The sequence below is a fragment of the Salvia splendens genome, chromosome 18, assembly GCF_004379255.2.
Source record: "Salvia splendens isolate huo1 chromosome 18, SspV2, whole genome shotgun sequence".
Lineage (NCBI taxonomy): Eukaryota > Viridiplantae > Streptophyta > Magnoliopsida > Lamiales > Lamiaceae > Salvia > Salvia splendens.
Window position 1 is genome coordinate 24413117 of NC_056049.1, and position 22525 is coordinate 24435641.

General features: G+C 34.8%; 4 protein-coding genes across 6 annotated transcripts; all 4 read left to right on the forward strand.

Moving 5' to 3' along the window:
* Nucleotides 1–586: 586 nt before the first annotated feature.
* LOC121776370 (LOB domain-containing protein 12-like) lies at nt 587–1440 on the forward strand. The gene is made up of 2 exons (XM_042173545.1): nt 587–819; nt 1084–1440. Exons 1-2 carry the CDS (start codon nt 664–666, stop codon nt 1438–1440), a joined length of 513 nt encoding a protein of 170 aa, XP_042029479.1. The 5' UTR covers nt 587–663.
* A 2681-nt stretch (nt 1441–4121) lies between these two features.
* Nucleotides 4122–9093, forward strand: LOC121776546 (autophagy-related protein 27). 3 transcript variants are annotated; one of them, XM_042173725.1, is made up of 11 exons: nt 4122–4415; nt 4858–4900; nt 5113–5166; nt 5613–5676; nt 6219–6275; nt 6460–6566; nt 6663–6701; nt 7431–7519; nt 7606–7684; nt 8470–8517; nt 8637–9093. In XM_042173725.1, exons 1-11 carry the CDS (start codon nt 4204–4206, stop codon nt 8715–8717), a joined length of 873 nt encoding a protein of 290 aa, XP_042029659.1. In that variant the 5' UTR covers nt 4122–4203; the 3' UTR covers nt 8718–9093. The 3 variants fall into 3 exon arrangements, with proteins under 3 accessions (XP_042029659.1, XP_042029661.1, XP_042029660.1); XM_042173726.1 differs by having other exon boundaries at nt 4313–4415; nt 4858–4914; XM_042173727.1 differs by lacking the exon at nt 4858–4900 and having other exon boundaries at nt 4283–4415.
* Nucleotides 9094–10829: 1736 nt separating this feature from the next.
* Nucleotides 10830–14762, forward strand: LOC121775775 (protein trichome birefringence-like 33). Its single transcript, XM_042172818.1, has 6 exons — nt 10830–11125; nt 11482–11690; nt 12950–13121; nt 13523–13722; nt 14052–14210; nt 14296–14762. Exons 1-6 carry the CDS (start codon nt 10952–10954, stop codon nt 14633–14635), a joined length of 1254 nt encoding a protein of 417 aa, XP_042028752.1. The 5' UTR covers nt 10830–10951; the 3' UTR covers nt 14636–14762.
* A 2155-nt stretch (nt 14763–16917) lies between these two features.
* Nucleotides 16918–20441, forward strand: LOC121776525 (protein trichome birefringence-like 33). Its single transcript, XM_042173689.1, has 6 exons — nt 16918–17101; nt 17185–17398; nt 18664–18835; nt 19325–19524; nt 19867–20025; nt 20102–20441. Exons 1-6 carry the CDS (start codon nt 16918–16920, stop codon nt 20439–20441), a joined length of 1269 nt encoding a protein of 422 aa, XP_042029623.1.
* The last annotated feature ends 2084 nt before the right edge of the window (nt 20442–22525 follow it).

The following is a 22525-nucleotide window of genomic DNA, read 5'->3' on the forward strand; positions in this document are numbered from 1 at the left end:
AATGCACACTTCATTTCAATTTACATGGAGCAACCAAAAATCTTTTTATAAAGGAAAATTTCTCAAACTCCCAATGTTCTTTAATTTTAAAAATTCTATATTATTATTATTATTATTATTACAACTTGATATTCCTTTGAAGATATATATTTTATAAAAACAAATAAGCCACAAACTGATCCTTCTATATTTTTAAGTGATTTGTCATCCATAATTATTCACTGCCTAAAACACTTTAAACCTAAATAATTAATTTCTATTATGATTACATATACGTACGTACAAATAAACATATGTCAACTGAAGATGCACACCAATCACGAGTTTATTTATGTGAAACAAAAAAATGATAGTATTATTAGTCAAAAACTTTATTCTCTATTTGTAGAAACTAGGACAACATACTATTAAATAATCTCCTAAACCGCCACAATTCATACTACTAGTAAATTTGATTGTTAATCAAAAAAAGAACTCCAAAAAAACAATACTCCACCTTCCATGTAAATTTACCAAAATGTCCTCGCCCCTATCTATATAAATCCATACCTAATTAATATAAGTTCACACTAACACACCTCTTTTTTCCAGTATAAATACAATTACACCTCTCTTCCCTTTCTCTCTCTCTCTTCCATACTCATAGTTTCCACATCAAAATCAATGGGTGGTACCTCGCCGTGCGCCTCGTGCAAGCTCCTCCGCCGCCGTTGCGCCAAAGACTGCGTCTTCGCCCCCTACTTCCCGTCCGACGACCCCCACAAGTTCGCCATTGTCCACAAAGTCTTCGGCGCCTCCAACATCAGCAAAATGCTTCAGGTAATAATTAACACTAGTCCCTTCGTGAACATCCAAATGGTCAATTTTTTTCAAAACATAGACGTTTCAGGTCAATTACCATAATCAGAGGCGGACGCAGAATTATTCTTTTTCTAAATTTCATATTTAAAATATTGAAATGCAATTTTCCAAAATATCAAATATTTGATAATATTATAAAGAAAATATCTTAGTAGGGACTTGCACGGAAACACTACAATAAATATATTAATAATATGATAAGTGACTAAAATAAACATGTAGGAGCTCCCGGTGCACCAAAGGGGGGACGCGGTGAGCAGCCTCGTGTACGAGGCGAATGCGAGGGTGAGGGACCCGGTGTATGGGTGCGTGGGGGCCATATCGTACCTGCAGAGCCAGGTGTCGCAGCTCCAAATGCAGCTGGCGGTGGCGCAGGCGGAGATCGTCTGCATCCAGATGCAGCAAGACCATGATCAGCAGCAACACAACATCAATCTGCTGATGATGGATGAGCATGAGAAGTCGTGTTTTCTGCAAAACAACTTTATTAATTCCTCTAGCGCTACTTCAAATGTCGCTAATGTAAACTACGACTCTTTCAAAAAAGAATCCCTGTACGGACATGACATGGTCTCGTAGTTTCTTCCATGTTACATAATAAATTAAATTAGTTTCATGGTTGGTTTTTCACCTTTATTTTTTTTGTATTTCAATTCGTAATAGTATAGTTTATTTGCATCACAACTTATTGAGATTATATAATGTGTGAAAATGTGTGAATAAGAGTCAAAATTGTAAATTAGATCACTTTGGTAAAAATGACATCCAGAATTTTCAAAAGTCATATTCATATTGTGAATACATGATGTACATGAATGTATACATAATCACACTATTTAGACGATGAAACACAACTCAGTTGGTAAGACGTTTTCCTTTCAATGAATAAGTCGAGAGTTCGAGTCAGCACGACATAAATGAGAAACTATTATTGATGTCTTTAACCCAAAAAACATAGGCAAGGTCAATTAAGTAAATGATAAGAGAACGAGGACAAGTACATTATTAATCAAGATGGGTGCCAATTAACAATATGAGTAACAAGTATGAAAACAAGGGTAAATTCTTAAGTCAACCCTAGCATGTGGAACTCATAAACAAATTACTTAATTAAACTTAGTTAATATAGATATATTATATTTTATAGTATGATTGAATGCTAAAGGGCGGTGCCAATTAAAAAAATTATGAGCTTATGGCATCCATTAATTCTGTAACAATTTGATTTCAAGTATGAGTCAAAGTTTTCCTTTCTCATTAGTAATTTTATTATTACTGTTATAAACATAGTAGAAAAACCCAATTACACAAGACATTATATCAATTTATGAGACTCAAATTAAATCCTTTACACTTCACCATACTCATAAATTTGTACAATATTAGTACTATAATTAAACTAGTTAATCAATTGTGATACGGCATGTATGATTGAGAAGTCTATTAAAGGATAAAGAATTAAATTAAGAAAACTATTTTGTGTGTGTGTAAATAGCTTGGTTCACGTGAGGTTCAAGAAGGTGCTCAGTTCATGGACTCGTAGCTATATTATAATATTCAACGACATATTTCACTTTCTTCACCAATTACACGTCTAATCAGCTGCTAATTGTTGAGAGAGAATCTCAATTAGTCAATTAATATAATGGGAGTTTGTTTAATTTAGAACTCTCCTACCTTCCACTCACTTCCTTATTTTGTCTCATTCAGATATTAATGTCATAAGTTGTTATCATTTTATTCAGTCAATCAATATATGAAATTATCGTTATTTTGGCTCAATTGAGTAGCAAACAAGAAACATCTCCTAAGATTGCCGACGAGGCTGATCTCGTGCTCAACTGCCCCTCCGCCGTTCACGTCGCCGACCCAAACGCTTGGACGCTCGACAACGACGGCTCTCGTTTCTTGATTGTGTGTGGAATTCGACGTTAAGGAGGAAGATCCTTAACACATTCTTGTGATTTCGAGCACTCTGAACTGTTGTAGAATTAGAACATAGTTTTGGGGATTTATTAGGTGAAAATGATTTGCTTAGTAAATGAATGAGGTCAAATTATAATTTCGTAACACAAGTTCAAAAAAAAAATCTCAAAACGATGTTATCTAATTTCTTCTTCGTTCTTTATATTTTTTCTTTGGCATATTGCGGTCGCAAAAATTAAATAAGATATTTAATTTATTATTATATTTATTAAAATTGATATAAATAAATTTGTGACTGAAACTGTAATCTTATAACATGAATGTTAAAAAAAAATTCAAAACGACACTGTTATGTCTTCTTCTTTATTAATATAGTTATTGAAATTTATAAATTTTTTTTGGAAAGTTATGATATGGCTGCGTAACCTTATTATTATATTCTTGTTATTGTTTTTTTATGGGTTATTTTGCAATCACAATTATTTAAGTTTGTAGTATACGGCCTCAACTTTTATGAAGAATTCGAGGAAATGAGCATTATATATAGGAAAAGGCGAAATTGGGTCAAAGTGAATTAAAAAGCATAAGATTAAAATCATGGAAATTTCTGATACAAGACAAACAAGAAAACATTTGTGCAACCTCGATTTTTGCAGATTCCCTTTTGAAAATAGAAGAATAGATGAATTTAAACCCATTTCTGGTTTGAGGGCTCGAGGCCAATATATGCTTCCAAAATCTTTGTTTTCCAACCTCATCCTCTTAACTTTTTATTTCATTAAAATGTAGGAAAATATAAATGAACTTACGCCTCATCACTGATAAAATTATAGTAATTCTAGAATGACATACTAAAAGTTGCACAAATAATAAATAAAAGTTGCTCGAAACCATTTTACTTGCTTGTTTGGATTCGATATGTAACTGAATAATTAGAATCAATAAGATTTTACATAATTTATTACGTGTCAAAAATTCATCATTTATTCGTCCATCACCTAATTTGGAATGTTACATTATTTGCAAAATTATGACATAAAAACAACATTTAAAGTGTTAAAATCAAAATAGATACATAAAACAAAAATAAATAAGGTTAATGTGGCCTTAGTGAGAACGATGATCATGATAATATTCATCTTACTATTCAACAAAACATTTCTGTAAAAGAAAATCCTAGCATCTATCGAGAATTTGTGACCATAAAATATCACAATTTACAAAGATAAATGAGTATAATTTGAAATAAAGTTATCTAACATTTGAATAAAAATTTGTGACTAAATATTGCTGTTGTAATTGGGCTGATTAAAATATATTGGGCTTCCCCAAATATTTTTACAGGCCTCCAATTTCTTCTGCTTCCATCTCCCAAATTCCGCGCGACTTCTCGATTTCAACGAGATTCATCGCCAAATGCTCGGATTTCGTTTGCCAGATGCGGAGGAGAAAATGAGAATTGGCGGTGCACAATTTCTCGTTCTAGTATTTGTGGCGGCGATTCTCCACCGAGACGCGGCCGCGTCGGCGGTGTGTGAGCTCAATGTCGAGAAAAACAACAAGGTCTACTACTACAGCCTGGTCGCGCCGGTTCGTGATTTTCCGCACGGCATATTGAGTGAAGATGGGTAATTTTCCTGATGCTGTTGCCCTCTCCTGAATTAATTCTTCTTTTGATTGATTTATGGCTGTTGCTGTGGCGACCTCGTTGTTAATTTGAAACATAATCTGAAAATATCGCCGCCAGAAGCTTCATGCACATATGCTGTTAATAATGAGAATGCATGTTGTTTTACTGAATTAGGGAATTTGGAGAACGGTTGAGTTTAAACATTTGAGATGTAATTTATAGGTGAAAATTAGGAAATTTGAAGTGGTGTGTGATGTAATGCTCATGGTTGCTTGTATATTAATTTAATGACTCTTCACCATATACATAAGCACTAATGTGCGTGTTTGTGTGCTCATGGACTTTGTACAAGAGAATCTTCGTTGAATTGTACAGCGAAAATATACAAGTTTTGATGTTTTCCTCTTCTTCTTTTTCTTTATTTTTTGGGGGTGATTTAGGTATTATAAGGTGGCTGCAAATGGGACCGTGGTTTGGTTTCAGGTTGGCTCCATCAGGTTACTATTTTAGATTTCTTTTCCATTCAGTAAATGCTACCACATATAAGTTGTATAGTCAGTTTTCATTGGGTTTCTGTTGACTGCTTGTAATACTTTGCTGTATACTGTTCTGCGTTCTGAGTTAATTGAGATACTTTTAGTCAATTTAATTACTGCATTTTTATGTATATAATTTTCACTGTTGACTTGGAGCAGCTTTGTGACACAATGATATTCAACCATGATCCTCCTATGTGCGTTGGGTGTAAGGTAATGACTTCTTTTAAGCAGCACCGTTTCGCAAGAATTTTAATTTCAAATATGGTAACAATTTTAGGAAGTAGTAGTTAATTAAATTTTTTGTATTGGTCCCAATTGCACAACTTATATTGCTGAAGGTGATTGTTAAACAGAATATGGTTTCCGGGATGCAAATTTTTGCTGCAAGTTATATGAGTTGGGATAGCAGGATAGCTACAGTGCTTTAGTGGATTTAAACATGGGATTGGCTATAGAACTAATAATTGCATTTGCACCTTGCCATTTGCCAACTTTGAAATTTTTATTCAAAATTCCTGTTGATATGAATTTGGGAACACTGGACCATCAACATGACTGATCGATTAGGTTGGGTGCCTTATATTATCTAAAAATGGAATTAAGAAAGATATAAGTTTGAGTTAGCTTTTGATGTGTGAATTCTTTTACTTCTGTAGGACTGTGGTGGTCAATCACACTGTGGTATGGGTTGCAGTGCACTTGTTTCTAGCAAGATAGAAGGTTAGTACTTACTACTACATTTATGTACCCAACTGAACTACTAAAGTGATATAGATGATTGTCAAGTTGTTAAAAATTGATAGATTAAAATTGAGCAGGGAATTTAAATAAGATTTTTCTTTTTGTTTAATGAAAAGGGTTCTAGAGAGTGTGCATGGTTGGAGGAATTTTCTATCTCTGGCATATATTTGGTCTGGTCCATCAGGTGTTCTTCTGGAATTAGGCATTGGCTTGATTATAGGTAGATGAATTCATCGAATATAATGGATCTGACTTGAACTTTTGACCTTTACCAACTCTTTGTTATAATGATTACATTTCTCTTAGAGGAAGATGTGAAGATTCATTTTATTAGTCAATTCTATTTGGTTATTTGAAACCTTAAGGGGAAATATTATTCGTTGCCCTTCTTTTGTTTATTCATTTTACTCTTATTACCTTCAACTTTTGAATTCTGTTGCTTACAACTAATGTGTGGCATAGCCACCACCATATAAGGAAGTGCTAAGTTCATTTATACCATAAAATCAAATTTACTGCAGGTTATCCTGTTTGTACAAGTCTCGGTCAGCCTTCAAGCACACTCATTGATGTCCTCGGTTAGTTGTTCTCATTTATTTTAGAAGGGAAATATATAAAAAACAGAAAGTCTGAAACACTATTCACATTGATTAGTTAATTTTGCCTTTTGGGTTAGAATCCTCAACTCGCTCTCACCATTATGTATTTCATGTTTATGGTTCTTAGTGCAAAATTTGGTCTTATGGTTTCACTTTATGGCAGATAAGAAGAGTCCCGAAAAAGGTATCATTGTTAAGATGACAAACAGTGGCCTGAAGCGTAACTGTTCACTCTCTGTATCAGTTATATGTAACTCAAAAGAAGTTCAAGTATGATGTAGTTTCTTTTAGTGCTTCATCTTGTTCCATCATGCTACTATCAGGTTTAGTATTTTTTTACTAATTGGCCATATTGCTGTTTTTCAGGGTCCTCAGATGTTGGAGAGTGTTGGTGTATGTGATTATGTAAGATCCTTGATATCTTGTCAAGTCTCAGTCTTTCCTGACTACCTTCTTTTTATGTTTCTGTAAATAAACATATTTGTGTAAAGTTTAGTGTTAATCAGATTAGTGTAACAGTTTTTTTCCTAGAAAAATGTCCCTAACTTAGTTTTCTCATAACAAAACCCCGACTATGTGAAAAGTTTGATTTATGTTCTGCTAAACATAATTCGGGCCATGAAATGATGAGTCATGTTGTTGGATTCTTAAGTGATGGATTAATCCTCTTTTGTGGATAACAGTTCAAGTCAGCTTTCAGAACTTCAATAACAGTTCATTTTCTCTATGCATTATAAAGTTTTAAAACATGCTAATTCCTCATGTGGCTGAAATTCTCCTATTTTGATGTTAAGGATATCCTATGCAAAATTCCCTAATTTTCACTTTTGAAACAATTTACTTTTACATCTAGAAACTCTAGCATTATTTCTTCATATACAGAAGGTCCGATGGCGTTTTATTTTTTCCATGTCGTTTCCTCATACCGTTGGTAGGATGGATACAATGGAGCAATTGTGTGTCTTCTAAGTATCATCTTGCAAGTATAGACATTGCATTGGAAATGCTATGAATCTTACAAATGACCCTTTTTATGGTCAAACACAATGTTTTTGATGTTAGAGTGGTCTGAGGATAGTTTGGCTATTAAAATAAATGGATTTTGTTTCATAACTTTACTAATTGAACTGCCAGAACACAGAGTTAAAGCATCCATTAGGTTGTGCCAGGACTATATCCTCTAATGGAAATGGAATGGGTTGGTTTGGTACGTTCATAATCATGTAAGTTCATTTGACTTGTGTGAGAACCCTTATCATTTTTGCACCCTTGGTTTGCAAAAGATCACTTCTTTCTTTGTTTTTTGTAGAATCTTGTGCCTCTTTGGATCTTACTTATTGGCTGGTGCGGTGTACCGGTATTTCTTCCTGCATGTTCGTGGAATAGATGTATGCAAACCCTCTATCCTTTCCCCATGCAATTTGTAATTAATTTTTTGTTATTGAATATTGATCATAAAAGGTGGTATATATTTTTGGGTTAATCGTGCTTTGTGTGGCCAACTTTCACTGCTTTAGAAAAAAATTCCTCAACATGCGTTTTCTCCTAAAAACCCTCAACCTTTGATTTGTGTCCTGGTTGACATAATCTGGCAACAAAATGATGAGTTAGCTCGTCTCGCCTGGCTCTTAGGTGAGTGAGTTATAGTTTGATTGCTGCGAATTTTGTTTTTAAATATGTTCTGTGTCCTACTTTACGATTTTCAAAAAATATTCCCAACAAATTGGACATTAATTGACTTTTTTCGAAATTGAGTGTTTTAAATAAAAACATGGAAGTTGGGGACATAAAACATTATCAACCAAAAATCCAACTTAGAACCTGGAGAGTTGACTCATCATTCCATTGCGGGGCCACTAGAAAAAACCTCTAGGCTTAAAATTTATTTAAAACTGTGATTCAGTTGTTCCATGATCATGTTTTTGTACGACATTAGAGAAGAATCATGATCGCCTTATGAAGATCTCTACATGTGAATATTTAGTATGCCACTAAGTATTTATACTCAGGACAAGGCTTTGGTGCTCCGCATTGTCTTCATGCTATGGCCTCTTTCGACCTGCAATGTATTTTTCATGAAATAGAAGAAACAGAACCTAGTCATGGAGTCATACCTTTTTTTTCTTCAGTTGCATCACTGTGATTTGATAAATCTGTTGATTGCGGTTTTCAGGTAATTCCCAATCTGGAGTTGTGGGCTAGCTTGCCACATAGAATACAGGTACATCAATTTGATAATCATGCTTTATCCCTTCCGCCTTCGATAGACTTTCTGCCTACTTAACTATAAGGGGATATAACTTTCGCATATCTTCTAATTTCCCAACTCATCATCTGCAGAATTTGTATCACTCTTTGCTTCGGAGATTCACAGGAGCTTCACAAGTACACAGGAGCTCGTATTCTCCAGTCGATTTCTGAGCTGAATCATTCCTTATCACTGCTGCGAAGCTGAACTTTTGAGAGCACAAGAGCTCTACGGCTGAGGGTTATTTACGTCCGCCTATACTTCTGCGAGAGATCTACACATTGCTTGTGCAAAAGATTATCTAATTCTTGCTCAAGTTGGTCACATTTTTACAGATGATGGGTAGCATCTTGAGTATTCTTAGTTTATTAATGATATTTAGTTTTGATGATTTGATTTTAGTTCATCAACTTTTGCTTTCATCTCCCTGTTTTGTTAGTTTTGTGAAGTAAATTATTTGTTGTCTTTTCCCTCAATATTGGGATATTGTTGCAAGTGTTCAAATTATTCTTTTATAGTTATAAATGATTTCCAATTTCAATTGATAAAGAAATTCATGAAATTTGGAACCAAATCACAACTACTGAAGGTGAAGTTTCACCAAGAAGCATAGTTACTCTCCACCAAATTCTTACCAAAACCATTCATATAGTTATAACACTTTATATAAGTTCATGATGTTCATCTATCTTGTTTTTCCAAACATATACTTAATCAATTACATGACCCATGAGTGAAGAAAATGATTTATCGTCTTTCCACTATAACACTTGTATTTGAAGCCAAGCAAAGTTGGATGGCTTTCCATTCATGTGATTCCATCATTACTATTAATCATTTGAATTTCAACTCATAATAATATCTGAAAAAAAAATGACCCAAAAAGTACATGAGAATGATCATATAAATATTGGTTTCTCTTTAATTTGTAAGAGTAAGTTTAATTAATTTAGACTTCAAGGATTTTTAACTCATCCTTACTACTATATCTGAAATAAATGACCCAAAAAGTAAATGAGAATGATCATATAAATATTGGCTTCTGTTTAATTTGTAAGAGTAAGTTTAATTAATTTTGAATTCCAGTATGAGTATTATATATTTCACTAAATCATTTCACTTATTCATCATTAAAATAATATATAGTAGTCATATATATATTTTACTAACGTTCCACAATTCTTAGAAGCCGTGAAGAAACAAAATGGTGGAGTATATTTTATCGCCAAGGTCCACGCGTATAGTGCTAACATTATAATTTAATATAAAAATTTTATTTTAGTACTCCTTGCAAAAGTGCACCCAGCTTTTATATACATAATAAATTGATCCAAATATTACATAAAAAAGAAATGATTGAATACAAGTGGAGTTAGTTTCCATTATTAACGACAAATTGTAGAATAATTATAAAGTTTGGCCAAAGTTTAGTATGTCACAATCAGCCTGAATAACCATAAAATTCGAATGTATTTTCAATCATTACATGATAATTTTTTTGAAATTGTTTTGATATGTCAATTGAAAACACTACTGTCAATGAGTTAAAAAATGATGTCTATTCATTAAGAAAATCAAATCAGTTGGTTGGAAAATATGAAAAACATATTACACGTAAGCGTAAGCGACCATAATTTTTCATTTGGAAATAAATTAAAATAAATCCAAATTTCATTGTTTTCCTAATTGATTTTAAAAATTATGAAACACACTAAAATTTGATTGAACTTCATAATTTTTCTGTCAATTTGCCATAACGCTAAAGTCATAGATACCCCAGTCTACTAAAAATAAAAACTCTTTCATTTTTGGTCCGTCACCTAAAAATAGAAACTTTCTATTTTCGGAAATTTCTCTCTCTAATAAAGAGGGACTCATTTTCCACTAACACACTTTTCTTCTATCTCTCTTATTTTACCAATTTTACATTAAAATCTGTATCGTTTCAAAAATTTCTATTTTTAGGGGACGGATTGAGTATCAATAAAATTTCCAATGCTAGAATCCATGGATTAGGTAGATGGCTGATCTGTGAAAAAATAATTGTCGCACAAGCATACAAAATTTGTTTTAAAATAATTAATCTCAATAACGTCACCAAATTCCACACTCAATCTTAATTTCAAAACCAAAACCAAAACTAAAATCATTGTCACAAACTGTAAAGCATAGCCATCGATCGAAATGCACCCTCCACCTTCCATTAACACCATAATTGTACATTGTTACAAAACTTAAATAAAATGAATTAAATTAAATATTACTAGTATTCCTTATTTTCCACTTCACACATGACAAATTAATTATAACCAAAACAATTCCTCATACAGCAAAGAAACAACTGGAATAAAACCTTCCTCCAAACTAATCCACACTTGTAACAAAATTATCACAAAACCCACAAAAAATGAAGGCGCCGCCGCCGTCCTCCGCCGCCCTCCTCCGCAGGGCGCGGCTGTCGCCGTACCTCTTCACCCTCCTAGCGTTCATTTTGTTCGTAACAATCCTCTACGGCGAGGACTTCCGCTGCTTCTTCGGCGGCCAATTCTACGACTACAACCGCCCTTACCCAAGTGAGCAAGTGAGTTTTTGTGTTTTGAGTTGAGTCGAGTCGAGTTGATTGAGCGTAACTGTTTTTAAGGGGTGAATGACCTATTTCTAATATGGTATCATAGCAGTCCAAGCCATGATGAATTTCATCTCTTTAATACTTGTCTTGCATATCCACGTGATGGAAGTCCGATGTGTCATACCATTCCACACGTGCGGGGTTGTGTTAAATTTCTTAAATCTTGTTTCACATCTGACTTGGTGAAGATCCCATCTAATCTATATAAGATTGGATAAATGATAATCCTCGAGGACTGACTCATTTTTAAATACTAAGTACTAATGTGTGATTTTTTTATTTTTTAAAAAAATTGGTGGAAAGAGAAGAAGGGAGAAAAGGTAGCTTTTGCGGTGGGAGAGGCCGAGGCCGGCTGTGATGTCTTCAGCGGGCGGTGGGTGTGGGACGAGCACCGCCCGTTGTACGAGGAGGCGGAGTGTCCGTACATTCAGCCGCAGCTGACGTGTCAGGAACACGGCCGCCCTGACACGGACTACCAGCATTGGCGATGGCAGCCTCACGTCTGCTCACTTCCAAGGTATTTATTTTAGCCCTTTAATCGCTTAGATTTATAACGATGCAATATTAAATGAATATAAGATGAACAAATTTGATTAATTTTAGTACGAATGCAATTGCTACATTAATTCAGTTTTTATTGAATGAATACATGGTTTGCATTTGGATCTCGTAGAGATAAAAAGTATCTCTTCGTTTATTGTTAGTTGAGTAGTTTCTCTTCTGCATATAGATTAGGAAAAAAATGTGTAGTACTCCATGTTAAATGAGGATAAATAAATGTAATACTTTTTGCTAAAATTAAAAATGACTTTTGACGTCTTGAAACTTTTCAAAATGTAAACAGTTTAATTAATAAGGAATGAAGGGAGTAATTTATAAAGTCTGATAGTTTCATTGCAAATGCAATCACTTTTTTTTTTATCATTTTGAAAGCAAAAATCTACAATGAGGCCTTTCTTATTGAATGAATACAACATCTGCATTCAAATCTCATCAAAATTTTCATTTTCAGTATAATTAATTTTATTACGAAGCCAATCACTTTCTTAGTCTTTCAATCCCGAAAATCTACAATGATGTATTTAATAAATACAACATATGCATTTGTATCCCACATGGAACAAACATTTTATTTTCAATAATAATTTAACTTGAATGTAACATTATAAGTTTAATACTCCCTCCATCCCATAAAAATATGGGCGGATGAGATGCCACGAGAATTAAGACAAAATTGGTAAAGTAAGAGAGATGGGTAAAAAATGATATGGTAAATGATATGGTAAAGTAAAAGAAATGATGAGAATGGTAATTAAAGTAGAGTTAGTGGATAGTAAGATCTACATTATTTAATTGATATAACTTTCCAAAAATGGAATGCACATATTTTTGTGGGACGAACGAAAATGGAAATTGCACGTATTTTTATAGGATAGATAGAGTCATATGTATACATTCTTACAAAAGAATATAGTATTTCCTCCATTCCACCAAGTTGAGATGTTTTTCTATTTTGAAAAGTTTTATCAAAATTGAGTTATTTTTATATGTGGTAATAATTAACACGTTTTCTTTTCTAACTTTATTCTATGCCATACTTTATTCTCTTTCTTATTTTATTATCTCTTCATTTAACACAACAAACATATATTTTTTTAATCTTCCACAAAAAAACGTCTCAACTATGGCAGAACAGTAGAAATGATTTTTTCGACAACCAACATTATGTAATTAACTTTGGCTCAAAATTAACACCTCGTGCTTGAAACACCGCAGTTTCAACGCGACATTAATGCTAGAGACTCTTCGAGACAAAAGAATGATGTTCGTTGGTGACTCTCTAAACCGTGGCCAGTTTGTTTCGATGGTGTGCCTTATCCACAGGATCATACCCGATGACCGGAAATCCATGATCACCAATGGTTCCCTCACGGTATTCACAGCCAAGGTATGTGGTCAATCCTATTTGGCTCATTTCTTTTGGGCACAACTATTTATTATATGAGACAAAGTCAATTAGATTATTTATTGGCGTTGCACTACATATAAAAAATGTCATATGTAGCCCTAATTCTAGTTTACAATGTAGCGGGACAATCCAAATTGGAAAATGAGACATTTAAAATAGCTGAGTTCATTTAGGTGGCGTTCGGTTGCCATGACTAATATCATGAGACTATCCATCTAGGATTAAGTTGTGGGATTATTTTAGTTGGAGGGGTGAGGCTAAGACTAATTATCATGAGACTATCCATCTAGGATTAAGTTGAAGGGTTCAATCTTATGAACCAAACATGATACATATTTAATCATGAGATTTAATCTTGTCAACCGAACACCCCCTTATAGGATTACAATGCGACAATAGAATTCTATTGGGCGCCATTTCTCCTGGAGTCAAACTCTGACGACGCCATTGTGCACAGAGTAAGTGACCGGTTGGTGCGGAAGGGCTCCATCAACAAGCATGGCAATCACTGGAAAGGAGTCGACATAATGGTGCTCAACACCTATCTTTGGTGGATGACAGGCCTCAGATTCAATATACTGTAAGTCTATACCATATTCCCTAAACCCTAAACTCCGTACAAAAAAAAAAGGATTAGTATTGAGTAGGTGTTAGTTTTTTATCAAACTGATGAGTATTTAAGATATAAATATTCAGATGGAGTTTATTTGAGTTTCATTTCAGATGCAATTCAACACAAATCAAAGTCCTTGTGAAAGTAGTCAAATTCCATGATTTTTGTTTGTGATATCAGAATTTGACCAAAATTCGCAGTTTCTCTTGACATTTTGACTTTAATAAGTGTAATATGTCATGAGGTAGTATTTAAAATTACTAAAATAACAAAAAGAGACTATTTTTTGGAAACAGACAAGGTACCTTTGCCGACAAAGACAAAGACGTAGTGGTGATGCGAACAGAGGACGCCTACCGGATGGCAATGAAGAGCATGTTGCGGTGGGTCAAAAAAAACATGGATCCAAACAAGACGAGAGTCTTCTTCACCAGCATGTCTCCCACACACGAAAAGTAAGCGACAATCATGAATCATTTACTCTTTTTAATTTATGTGAAATTTGTCTTGAGGCGAAAAATACTGAGTAATATCTTACAGAGCTATTGAATGGGGAGGTGACAAAAAGGGAAATTGCTACAACCAGACAGATATGATAGATGATGGAAACTACTGGGGATCAGACTGTCGGAAGAATGTGATGAGCGTGATAGGGGAAGTGTTTAGGAAGTCAAGATATCCGATAACGTTGCTCAACATCACGCAGATGTCGAGCTACAGAAAGGATGCACACACTTCTATTTATAAGAAGCAGTGGAGCCCTTTGACGCCCGAGCAGCTAGCCGACCCGGTGAGCTATGCCGATTGCACGCATTGGTGTCTGCCCGGGCTTCAAGATACTTGGAATGAGCTTCTTTTTGCTAAGCTTTTCTATCCTTGATTGATTTTCCAAAATGGAATGGATTGTTTCGAGGGTTTTGTGTAATTGTAAGGGAAAGGCAAGTTGTATATTTGATTGTATTGATTTTTTTCAATAAAAAAAAAGAAGAAATGCATGGGTTAGTACTCCCTCGGTTTCATGATAGGTCTCGTGAGGCATTTCTCGTTGGAGATTGAGATTTAAAAAGTTGTGTTCAGTAAGTTGAATAGAGAAAATATAGAAGGATCGGAGATGGTATGGTAACTAGTAAAAAGAGAATAAAGTTTGATTAAATTAATATGAGTAGTATTTAACAAAAAGAAAAGAAATAACTCATTTATGTTGTTGACAAAAAAAAGTTACAACTCAATTAATTAATCTGGAAGTGTGGGGAAGTATATATGTATAAGGATACACATTAAAGTTGTCACGTTTTCTTTACTTGAATTATTTTTTTTCTCAGGTTATGACTTAGAACATGCACAACGGCGTGAAGATGAGTACAAAAGCACACGAATGGGTTAAAAATAAAAATTATTTTTTTTCCATTTCAGAAGAGTAAGCACCCTTTTCTTTTTTAAAAAAATTTGGGAAACGACTAGTTTAGTATTTTAATCATTTTTTTAAAAATCGTAATTCATTGGAGCTTGATAGTTGATACATTGCGGTCCAGCTCCTTTATATATTAAGCAGGCCGAATACGCAGCCCACGAGTATTTTAAAAATAAAACTATTGCTGGCCCATTACTTAAAATATATGAAGCCCAATATCTTAGGAAACCATTTAATTTTTGTTGGCCCATTATTTATTGAAAAACTTTAAACTCTCATCTCTCTCCGGCAACAAGCCTTTGCCGCCGGCGGTCATTCCTCTATTACTTAAAATAGTAACCCATTGAGCATTAGGGCCAGAAAATCCATACCGAAATCCTTTGATAAGGAGTATATTATACTGAAAATCACGATTTGCCGAAAATTCTGTAATTCGGTAATTTTGGTATTTTTCTGTGCGTTAAGTCTGGTATATATGCATTTCAATATTTTTCTCCACCCCTAATCCGTTCTTATGAGTGTGTTTTAGGGAACAAATTTGCAAATTTTGAAAGTTTTTTTTTATAGTAACGCCCGAGTAGATGTCGATCTCTGCATATGTTAACCCAGCAATCAACATGATATTATCATGTGACAATTTATCACATGTGATGTATAAAGCCAACCTTATTTATCAGTATGAATATTACATACTCTCACATCAGAAATAAATGTCAATACTCTTATTTTTTGGTACATGTGTATTTCACCAAATCATTTCACTTATATATTCATCATTAATATAAAAGTTTAACTTGCATTTCACTACATACTAATTGTATTTTAGTGATGTCATTTATGCACTAACATTATAATTTCATTTACAAAATTATTTTAGTACTCCTTGCTAAAGTGCACACAACTTTTGGATACATAATGAATTGATCCAAATATTACATAAAAATGAATTGATTGAATACAAGTGGAGTTAGTTTCCATCATTAACGACAAATTGTAGAATGATTATAAAGTTTGGCCAAAAGTTTAATATATCTCACAAATTTTACAATCAGCCAGAATAACCATAAAATTCGAATGTATTACATGATATTTTTTTTGTGAAATTGTTTTTGATATGACAATTGAAAACACTAAGTCAACGAGTTATAAAATGTTGTCTATTCATTAAGAAAACCAAATCGGTTGGTTGAAAAATGTGAACAATATATTACACTTAAGCGATCATAATCTTTCACTTTGAAATATATAAAAATAAATTCAAATTTCGTTGTTTTCCTAACCGATTTTAAAAATTACGGAACAAGCTAAAATTTAATTTGAACTTCATAAATTTTCTGGCAATTTGCCATAATGTTAAAGTCATAAATATCAATAAAATTTCCACTACTAAAATCCATGGATTAGGTAGATGGCTGACCTGTGAAAAAATAATTGTCGCACAATTATACAAAATTAGTTTTAAAATATTTAATCTCAATAACGTCACCAAAATCCAAACTCAAGATTAATTTCATAACCATCGAAACGCACCCTCCACCTTCCATTAACACCATAATTGTACATTGTTACAAAACTAAACTAAAACGATTTAAACAAAATATTACTAGCATTCCTTATTTTCCACTTTCACATATGGCAAATTAAATATAACCAAAACAATTCCTCATACAGCAAAGAAACAAATGGAATAAAACCACCCTCCAAAGTAATCCACACTTGTATTCATTCAAACAACAAAATTACCACAAAAAATGAAGGCGCCGCGGCCGTCCTCCGCCGCCCTCCGCCGCAGGGCGCGGCTGTCGCCGTACCTCTTCACCCTTCTCGCGTTCATTTTGTTCGTAACAATCCTCTACGGCGAGGACTTCAGCTGCTTCTTCGGCGGCCAATTTTACGACTACAACCGCCCTTACCTGAGCGAGCAAGTGAGTTTTCGTGTTTTGACCCGAGTCGAGTCGAATGTGTGTAGGAGCTAATGTGCGTGATTTTATTTTTTATTTTTATTTATTTTTTATAAGAGAAGAAGGGAGAAAAGCTAGCTTTTTCGGTGGGAGAGGCCGAGGGCGGGTGTGATGTGTTCAGCGGGCGGTGGGTGTGGGACGAGCACCACCCGCTGTATGAGGAGGCGGAGTGTCCGTACATCCATCCGCAGCTGACGTGTCAGGAGCACGGCCGCCCCGACACGGACTACCAGCATTGGCGATGGCAGCCTCACGGCTGCTCACTTCCAAGGTATTTTTAGCACTTTAATCTCTAAGATTTATTTTCTTATTAAATGAAAAATAAGATGAACAAATTTAATTAATTTTAGTACGAATACATGGTTTGCATTTGAATGATACATGAATAAAAAGTATATCTCCATTTTTTATTAGTTGAGTCGTTTCTTTTTGGCACATAGATTAGAAAAAATATATGTAGTATTCCATATTAAATAATGATAGAATAAAATAAGAAAGATAAATATAATATTTTTGTTAGAAATGAAAATGACTCTATGAATCAATTAACTAACTAGGAATGGAGGGAGTAATTTTAATATAAATAGTTTCATAGCAATTACAATCACTTTTTTTTGTCATTTTGAATGCAAAAATCTACAATGATGCATTTCTTATTGAATGAATACAACATCTGCATTCAAATCACATCAAATTTTCATTTTCAGTAAAATTAATTTTGTTACGAATCCAGTCATTATCTTAGTCTTTGAATCCCGAAAATCTGCAATGATGTTTTTAATGAACAAACATTTTATTTTCAATATTAATTTAACTTGATTATGACTTAATAAGTTAAACAATATCTATAAAGGTTTGTGTTAAAATGACAACAGCATTTAAGATGACACTGTACCACCAGGGACAACCTTTAGATTTAGGAGCAGATTCAACCTTAGTCTGCCACGTGGCAGACTTGTTTGCCTATGTATCGTAGATTGCTTTATTATCTTTGATTTCATATTGCAAATTGCTTGAAATCATATGTCGTATTGCTTACTTATGTATTGCAGAATGCTTGCCTATGTATTACAGATTGTTTGCCTAGATTGTCATTTCAACTATGGTGGCATCATAGTGCTCTGATTTCATATCTCATATTGCTTGGAACCATATGTCGAATTGGTTGCCTATGTATTACATATTGCTTGCATATGCATTGCAGATTGCATGTTAAAATTGTCACGTTGTCACTTTAAGAGTGATGTCACCATAACGCACCCCTATCTATACATTCTTACAAAAGAATATATACACCCCGTTCTGAGTCGTTTTTTCCATTGTGGAAAGTTCCAACAAAATTAAGTCATTCTACATGTGGTAACATTATTCTATTCTACATGTTTAACACAATAAACATATATTTCTGAACGTATTTTATCTCCTGCTGAAAAATGTCTCAACTATTGGTGAACATATATAGTAATTTTCTCGACAACCAACATTATGTAATTAACTTTGGCTCAAAGTTAACACCTCATGCTTGAAACAATGCAGTTTCAACGCGACATTAATGCTAGAAACTCTTCGAGACAAAAGAATGATGTTCGTGGGCGACTCTATAAACCGGGGCCAGTTCGTTTCTATGGTGTGCCTCATCCACAGGATCATACCCGATGGCCGGAAATCCATTATCACCAATGGTTCCCTCACGGTTTTCACAGCCAAGGTTCGTGATCAATGCTATTTGGCTCATTTCTTTTAGGCACAAATATTTATTACTATATCAGACAAAGTCAATAAGATTAACAATTGGCATTCCACTACATATAAAAAATGTCGTATGTACCCGTGTGATCCGTTGATAACTTTTCTTAAGTTGCTAACTTGTTAATTTATCAACGTAGTGTATTAAAAATGTAAACACGATGATAATGAAATGTCAACATAAACTTAAGTTGATATTTTAATACATTGTGGTGACATTAATATTTAAATATCAACACAGTTTAATAAAATGTCAACACAAATATGTGTTGACATTTTAATGTGATCCTGTTGACATTTTTAATACACTACGTTAATAAGTTGGCAAGTTAGCAACTTAAGAAAAGCTAGCATTATAACGCACCCCTGTATCCCTAATTCTAGGTTATAATGTAGCGGGAAAATTCAAATTGGAAAATGAGACATTTAAAATAGCTCAATTCATTTATAGGATTACAATGCGACAATAGAATTCTATTGGGCGCCATTTCTCCTAGAGTCGAACTCTGACGACGCCATTATGCACAGAGTAAGTGAGAAGTTGGTGCGGAAGGGCTCTATCAACAAGCATGGCAATCACTGGAAAGGAGTCGACATAATGGTGTTCAACACCTATCTCTGGTGGACGATAGAGCCCAAGATAAATATATTGTAAGTCTATACCATCTTCCATCTTTCAAGAAAAAAAAATACTAACTCCGTACAAAAAAAATAGGATTAGTATTGAGTAGGTGTTAGCTTATCATCAAACTGATGAGTATTTTAGATATAAATATTCAGATGGAGTTTACGAGAGTTTCATTTCAGATGCAATTCAACACAAATCTAAGTTCTTGCGAAAGTAGTCAAATTCCATGATTTTTGCGTGACATACTAGAATTTGATCAAAATTAGCCGTTTTTCCGACAATTTGACTTTAATAAGTGTAATATGTCATGATCTAGTATTTAAAGTTATTAAAATGACAAAAAGAGACCATTTTTTTGGAAATAGACAAGGTGCCTTTGCCGACAAAGACAAAGACGTAGTGGTGATGCGATCAGAGGACGCCTATCAGATGGCGATGAAGAGCATGCTCCGGTGGGTCAAGAAAAACATGGATCCGAACAAGACGAGAGTCTTCTTCACCAGCATGTCGCCTAGACACAAAAAGTAAGTACTAATTACTCCTTTTATAATATATGTGAGATTTGTCTTGAGGCGAAAAATACTGAGTAATATCTTACAGAGCTATTGAATGGGGAGGTGACAAAAAGGGAAATTGCTACAACCAGACAGATATGATAGATGATGCAAACTACTGGGGATCAGACTGTCAGAAGAATGTGATGAGCGTGATAGGGGAAGTGTTTAGGAAGTCAAGATATCCGATAACGTTGCTCAACATCACGCAGATGTCGAGCTACAGAAAGGATGCACACACTTCTATTTATAAGAAGCAGTGGAGCCCCTTGACGCCCGAGCAGCTAGCCGACCCGGTGAGCTATGCGGATTGTGCTCATTGGTGTTTGCCTGGACTACAAGATACTTGGAATGAACTTCTTTTTGCTAATCTTTTTTATCCTTGATACCTTCTCCAAAAATGAAATGGATGGTTTCAAGGATTTTGCGTAATTTTAAGGGAAAGGCAAGTTGTATATTTGCTGGTATGATTGATTCTTGGATTCAAAGAAGAAATTTTAATCATTTTTTTCAAAAAAGAAAAGAAATGTACGGGTTTTGTGATTTTATTAGTAACTCCCTCGGTTCCATGGATCCATGATAAGTCTCTGTGAGGTATTTTCTCATTGGAGACGAAGATTAAGAAAGTTGTGTTCAGTAAATTGAATGGAGAGAATATAGAAGGAGATGGTATAGTAACAAGTATAGAGAGTATAAAGTTTAATAAAACTAATATGATTGGTTTTCAACAAAAGATATTGTCAAAAAATAATTAAATAACTCAATGAATTAATATGGAAGTGGGGAAATATATATGTATAAGGATAAGCATTAAAGTGACATTTTAATATATTGTGTTGACATTAATCTTTAAATGTCAACACAGTTTATTAAAATGTCAACACAAATATGTGGTGACATTTTAATGTGATCGTATTAACACTTTTAATATACTGCGTTGATGAGTTAGCAAGTTAGCAATTTACGAAAAGTTAGCAACGGATCACACCCCTGTATATACCCCTCTTAAAAGTTGAAACATCTAAATCTTGATATATTTCAATTTCTTAATAATTATAAAAAAGTCCATGCGTAGGTTAGGCCATCCACAACGCTGTCACTATACCGTCCCTTAATTGTCCCTTAAAACACTATTTGCGGGCCCCACTGTACTTTTGTACTCCATCCCTTAACTAAGGGACAGAACCTGCAACCCTCCGTCCCTTAACCGTCCCTTAAATTACTATTAATTCAATTTCATTTTTTTATTTTTTTTTCCATCAAATTCAATTAATAAAAACACACTTCATTAAAAATAAAATAACATTACAATATAAAATTTGTAAAAAATTATAAAAAACATAATTAAAAATCCTTAAAAAATTAAAAATACATAATTTAATTTCCTCCGCCAAAGTTTGCCCAAATGTGCTCCATTAGATCATCTTGGAGTTGGGCATGGGCGAAAGAGTCACGTGTCCTTGCCCGAATAGACAATCGTTCTTTTATAGATGGATGCACTCCACTTCAAGGCGGACTACTAGCGGTTGAGCTTTTGGGGGCTTCGGGGTCGAACCAATTTCCCGCCTCGGGTTCTTCGTCTTGGACAATCATGTTGTGCAAGATTATGCACGTATACATGATGTCGACCATGTTCTCCATGAACCACGAACGAGCTGGGGCTTTGATAATGTTGAAGCGCGCTTGGAGAACCCCGAATGCCCGCTCCACATCCTTCCGAGCAGTCTCCTGCTTCTGCGCAAAAAGAGTCTGCTTTGCGTTCACAGGCCTAGCGCACGTCTTCACGAAGGTTGGCCACTTCGGGTAGATGCTGTCGGCAAGATAGTACCCCATTCTATAGCGCCGGTTGTTAGCGGTGAAGTTGATGGCCGATGCTTTACCATCCAAAACATCGGTGAAGAGGTCGGATTGCTGGAACACGTTTATGTCGTTGTTCGAGCCGGTGACCCCGAAGTACGCATGCCAGATCCATAGCCAGTAGTCGGCGACGACCTCGAGTATAACGGTGGGGTGGGTGCCTTTGTGGCCGCTCGTGTACGACCCCCTCCACGCCACCTGGCAATTCTTCCATTGCCAGTGCATGCAGTCGACGCCGCCAAGCATCCCGGGAAAGCCATGCACTTGTTCGTGAAGGCGGAGCAGGAACTGACAATCTGTCGTGCTTGGCTTCCGGAGAAATTCGTGGTGAAAGCTTCCCGGACGCCTTTGCAGAATTGTAGCAAGCACATTCTCCCAGTGATGTCTCCAATGTGGAGGTATTCGTCGAATACATCCGCCGTTTGTCCAGTCGCAAGTTGACGGATTGCTGCAGTACATTTCTGCAATGTCGTGTGGCTGGGACGGCCAACGGCGTCGAACCTTTCTTGGAAGAACTCTTCCCGGCCCGCCAATGTATTCGCGATGTGGAGAAATAGCAGTCGCCGCATGCGGAAACGACGACGAAAGTAGGTATCTCCCCACACCAGATTAT

What these genes read in the sequence shown, in the direction of transcription:
- LOC121776370 (XM_042173545.1), top strand. Translation starts at nt 664, where the DNA reads ATGGGTGGTACCTCGCCGTGCGCCTCGTGCAAGCTCCTCCGCCGCCGT. An exon ending in ACATCAGCAAAATGCTTCAG is followed by an intron (nt 820 to 1,083) that starts GTAATAATTAAC and finishes ATAAACATGTAG; the next exon opens with GAGCTCCCGGTGCACCAAAG.
- LOC121776546 (XM_042173725.1), top strand. Translation starts at nt 4,204, where the DNA reads ATGCTCGGATTTCGTTTGCCAGATGCGGAGGAGAAAATGAGAATTGGC. An exon ending in TGTTTCTAGCAAGATAGAAG is followed by an intron (nt 5,677 to 6,218) that starts GTTAGTACTTAC and finishes AATTTACTGCAG; the next exon opens with GTTATCCTGTTTGTACAAGT. An exon ending in CACACTCATTGATGTCCTCG is followed by an intron (nt 6,276 to 6,459) that starts GTTAGTTGTTCT and finishes ACTTTATGGCAG; the next exon opens with ATAAGAAGAGTCCCGAAAAA.
- LOC121775775 (XM_042172818.1), top strand. Translation starts at nt 10,952, where the DNA reads ATGAAGGCGCCGCCGCCGTCCTCCGCCGCCCTCCTCCGCAGGGCGCGG. An exon ending in CACGTCTGCTCACTTCCAAG is followed by an intron (nt 11,691 to 12,949) that starts GTATTTATTTTA and finishes GAAACACCGCAG; the next exon opens with TTTCAACGCGACATTAATGC. An exon ending in ATGTCTCCCACACACGAAAA is followed by an intron (nt 14,211 to 14,295) that starts GTAAGCGACAAT and finishes AATATCTTACAG; the next exon opens with AGCTATTGAATGGGGAGGTG.
- LOC121776525 (XM_042173689.1), top strand. Translation starts at nt 16,918, where the DNA reads ATGAAGGCGCCGCGGCCGTCCTCCGCCGCCCTCCGCCGCAGGGCGCGG. An exon ending in CACGGCTGCTCACTTCCAAG is followed by an intron (nt 17,399 to 18,663) that starts GTATTTTTAGCA and finishes GAAACAATGCAG; the next exon opens with TTTCAACGCGACATTAATGC. An exon ending in ATGTCGCCTAGACACAAAAA is followed by an intron (nt 20,026 to 20,101) that starts GTAAGTACTAAT and finishes AATATCTTACAG; the next exon opens with AGCTATTGAATGGGGAGGTG.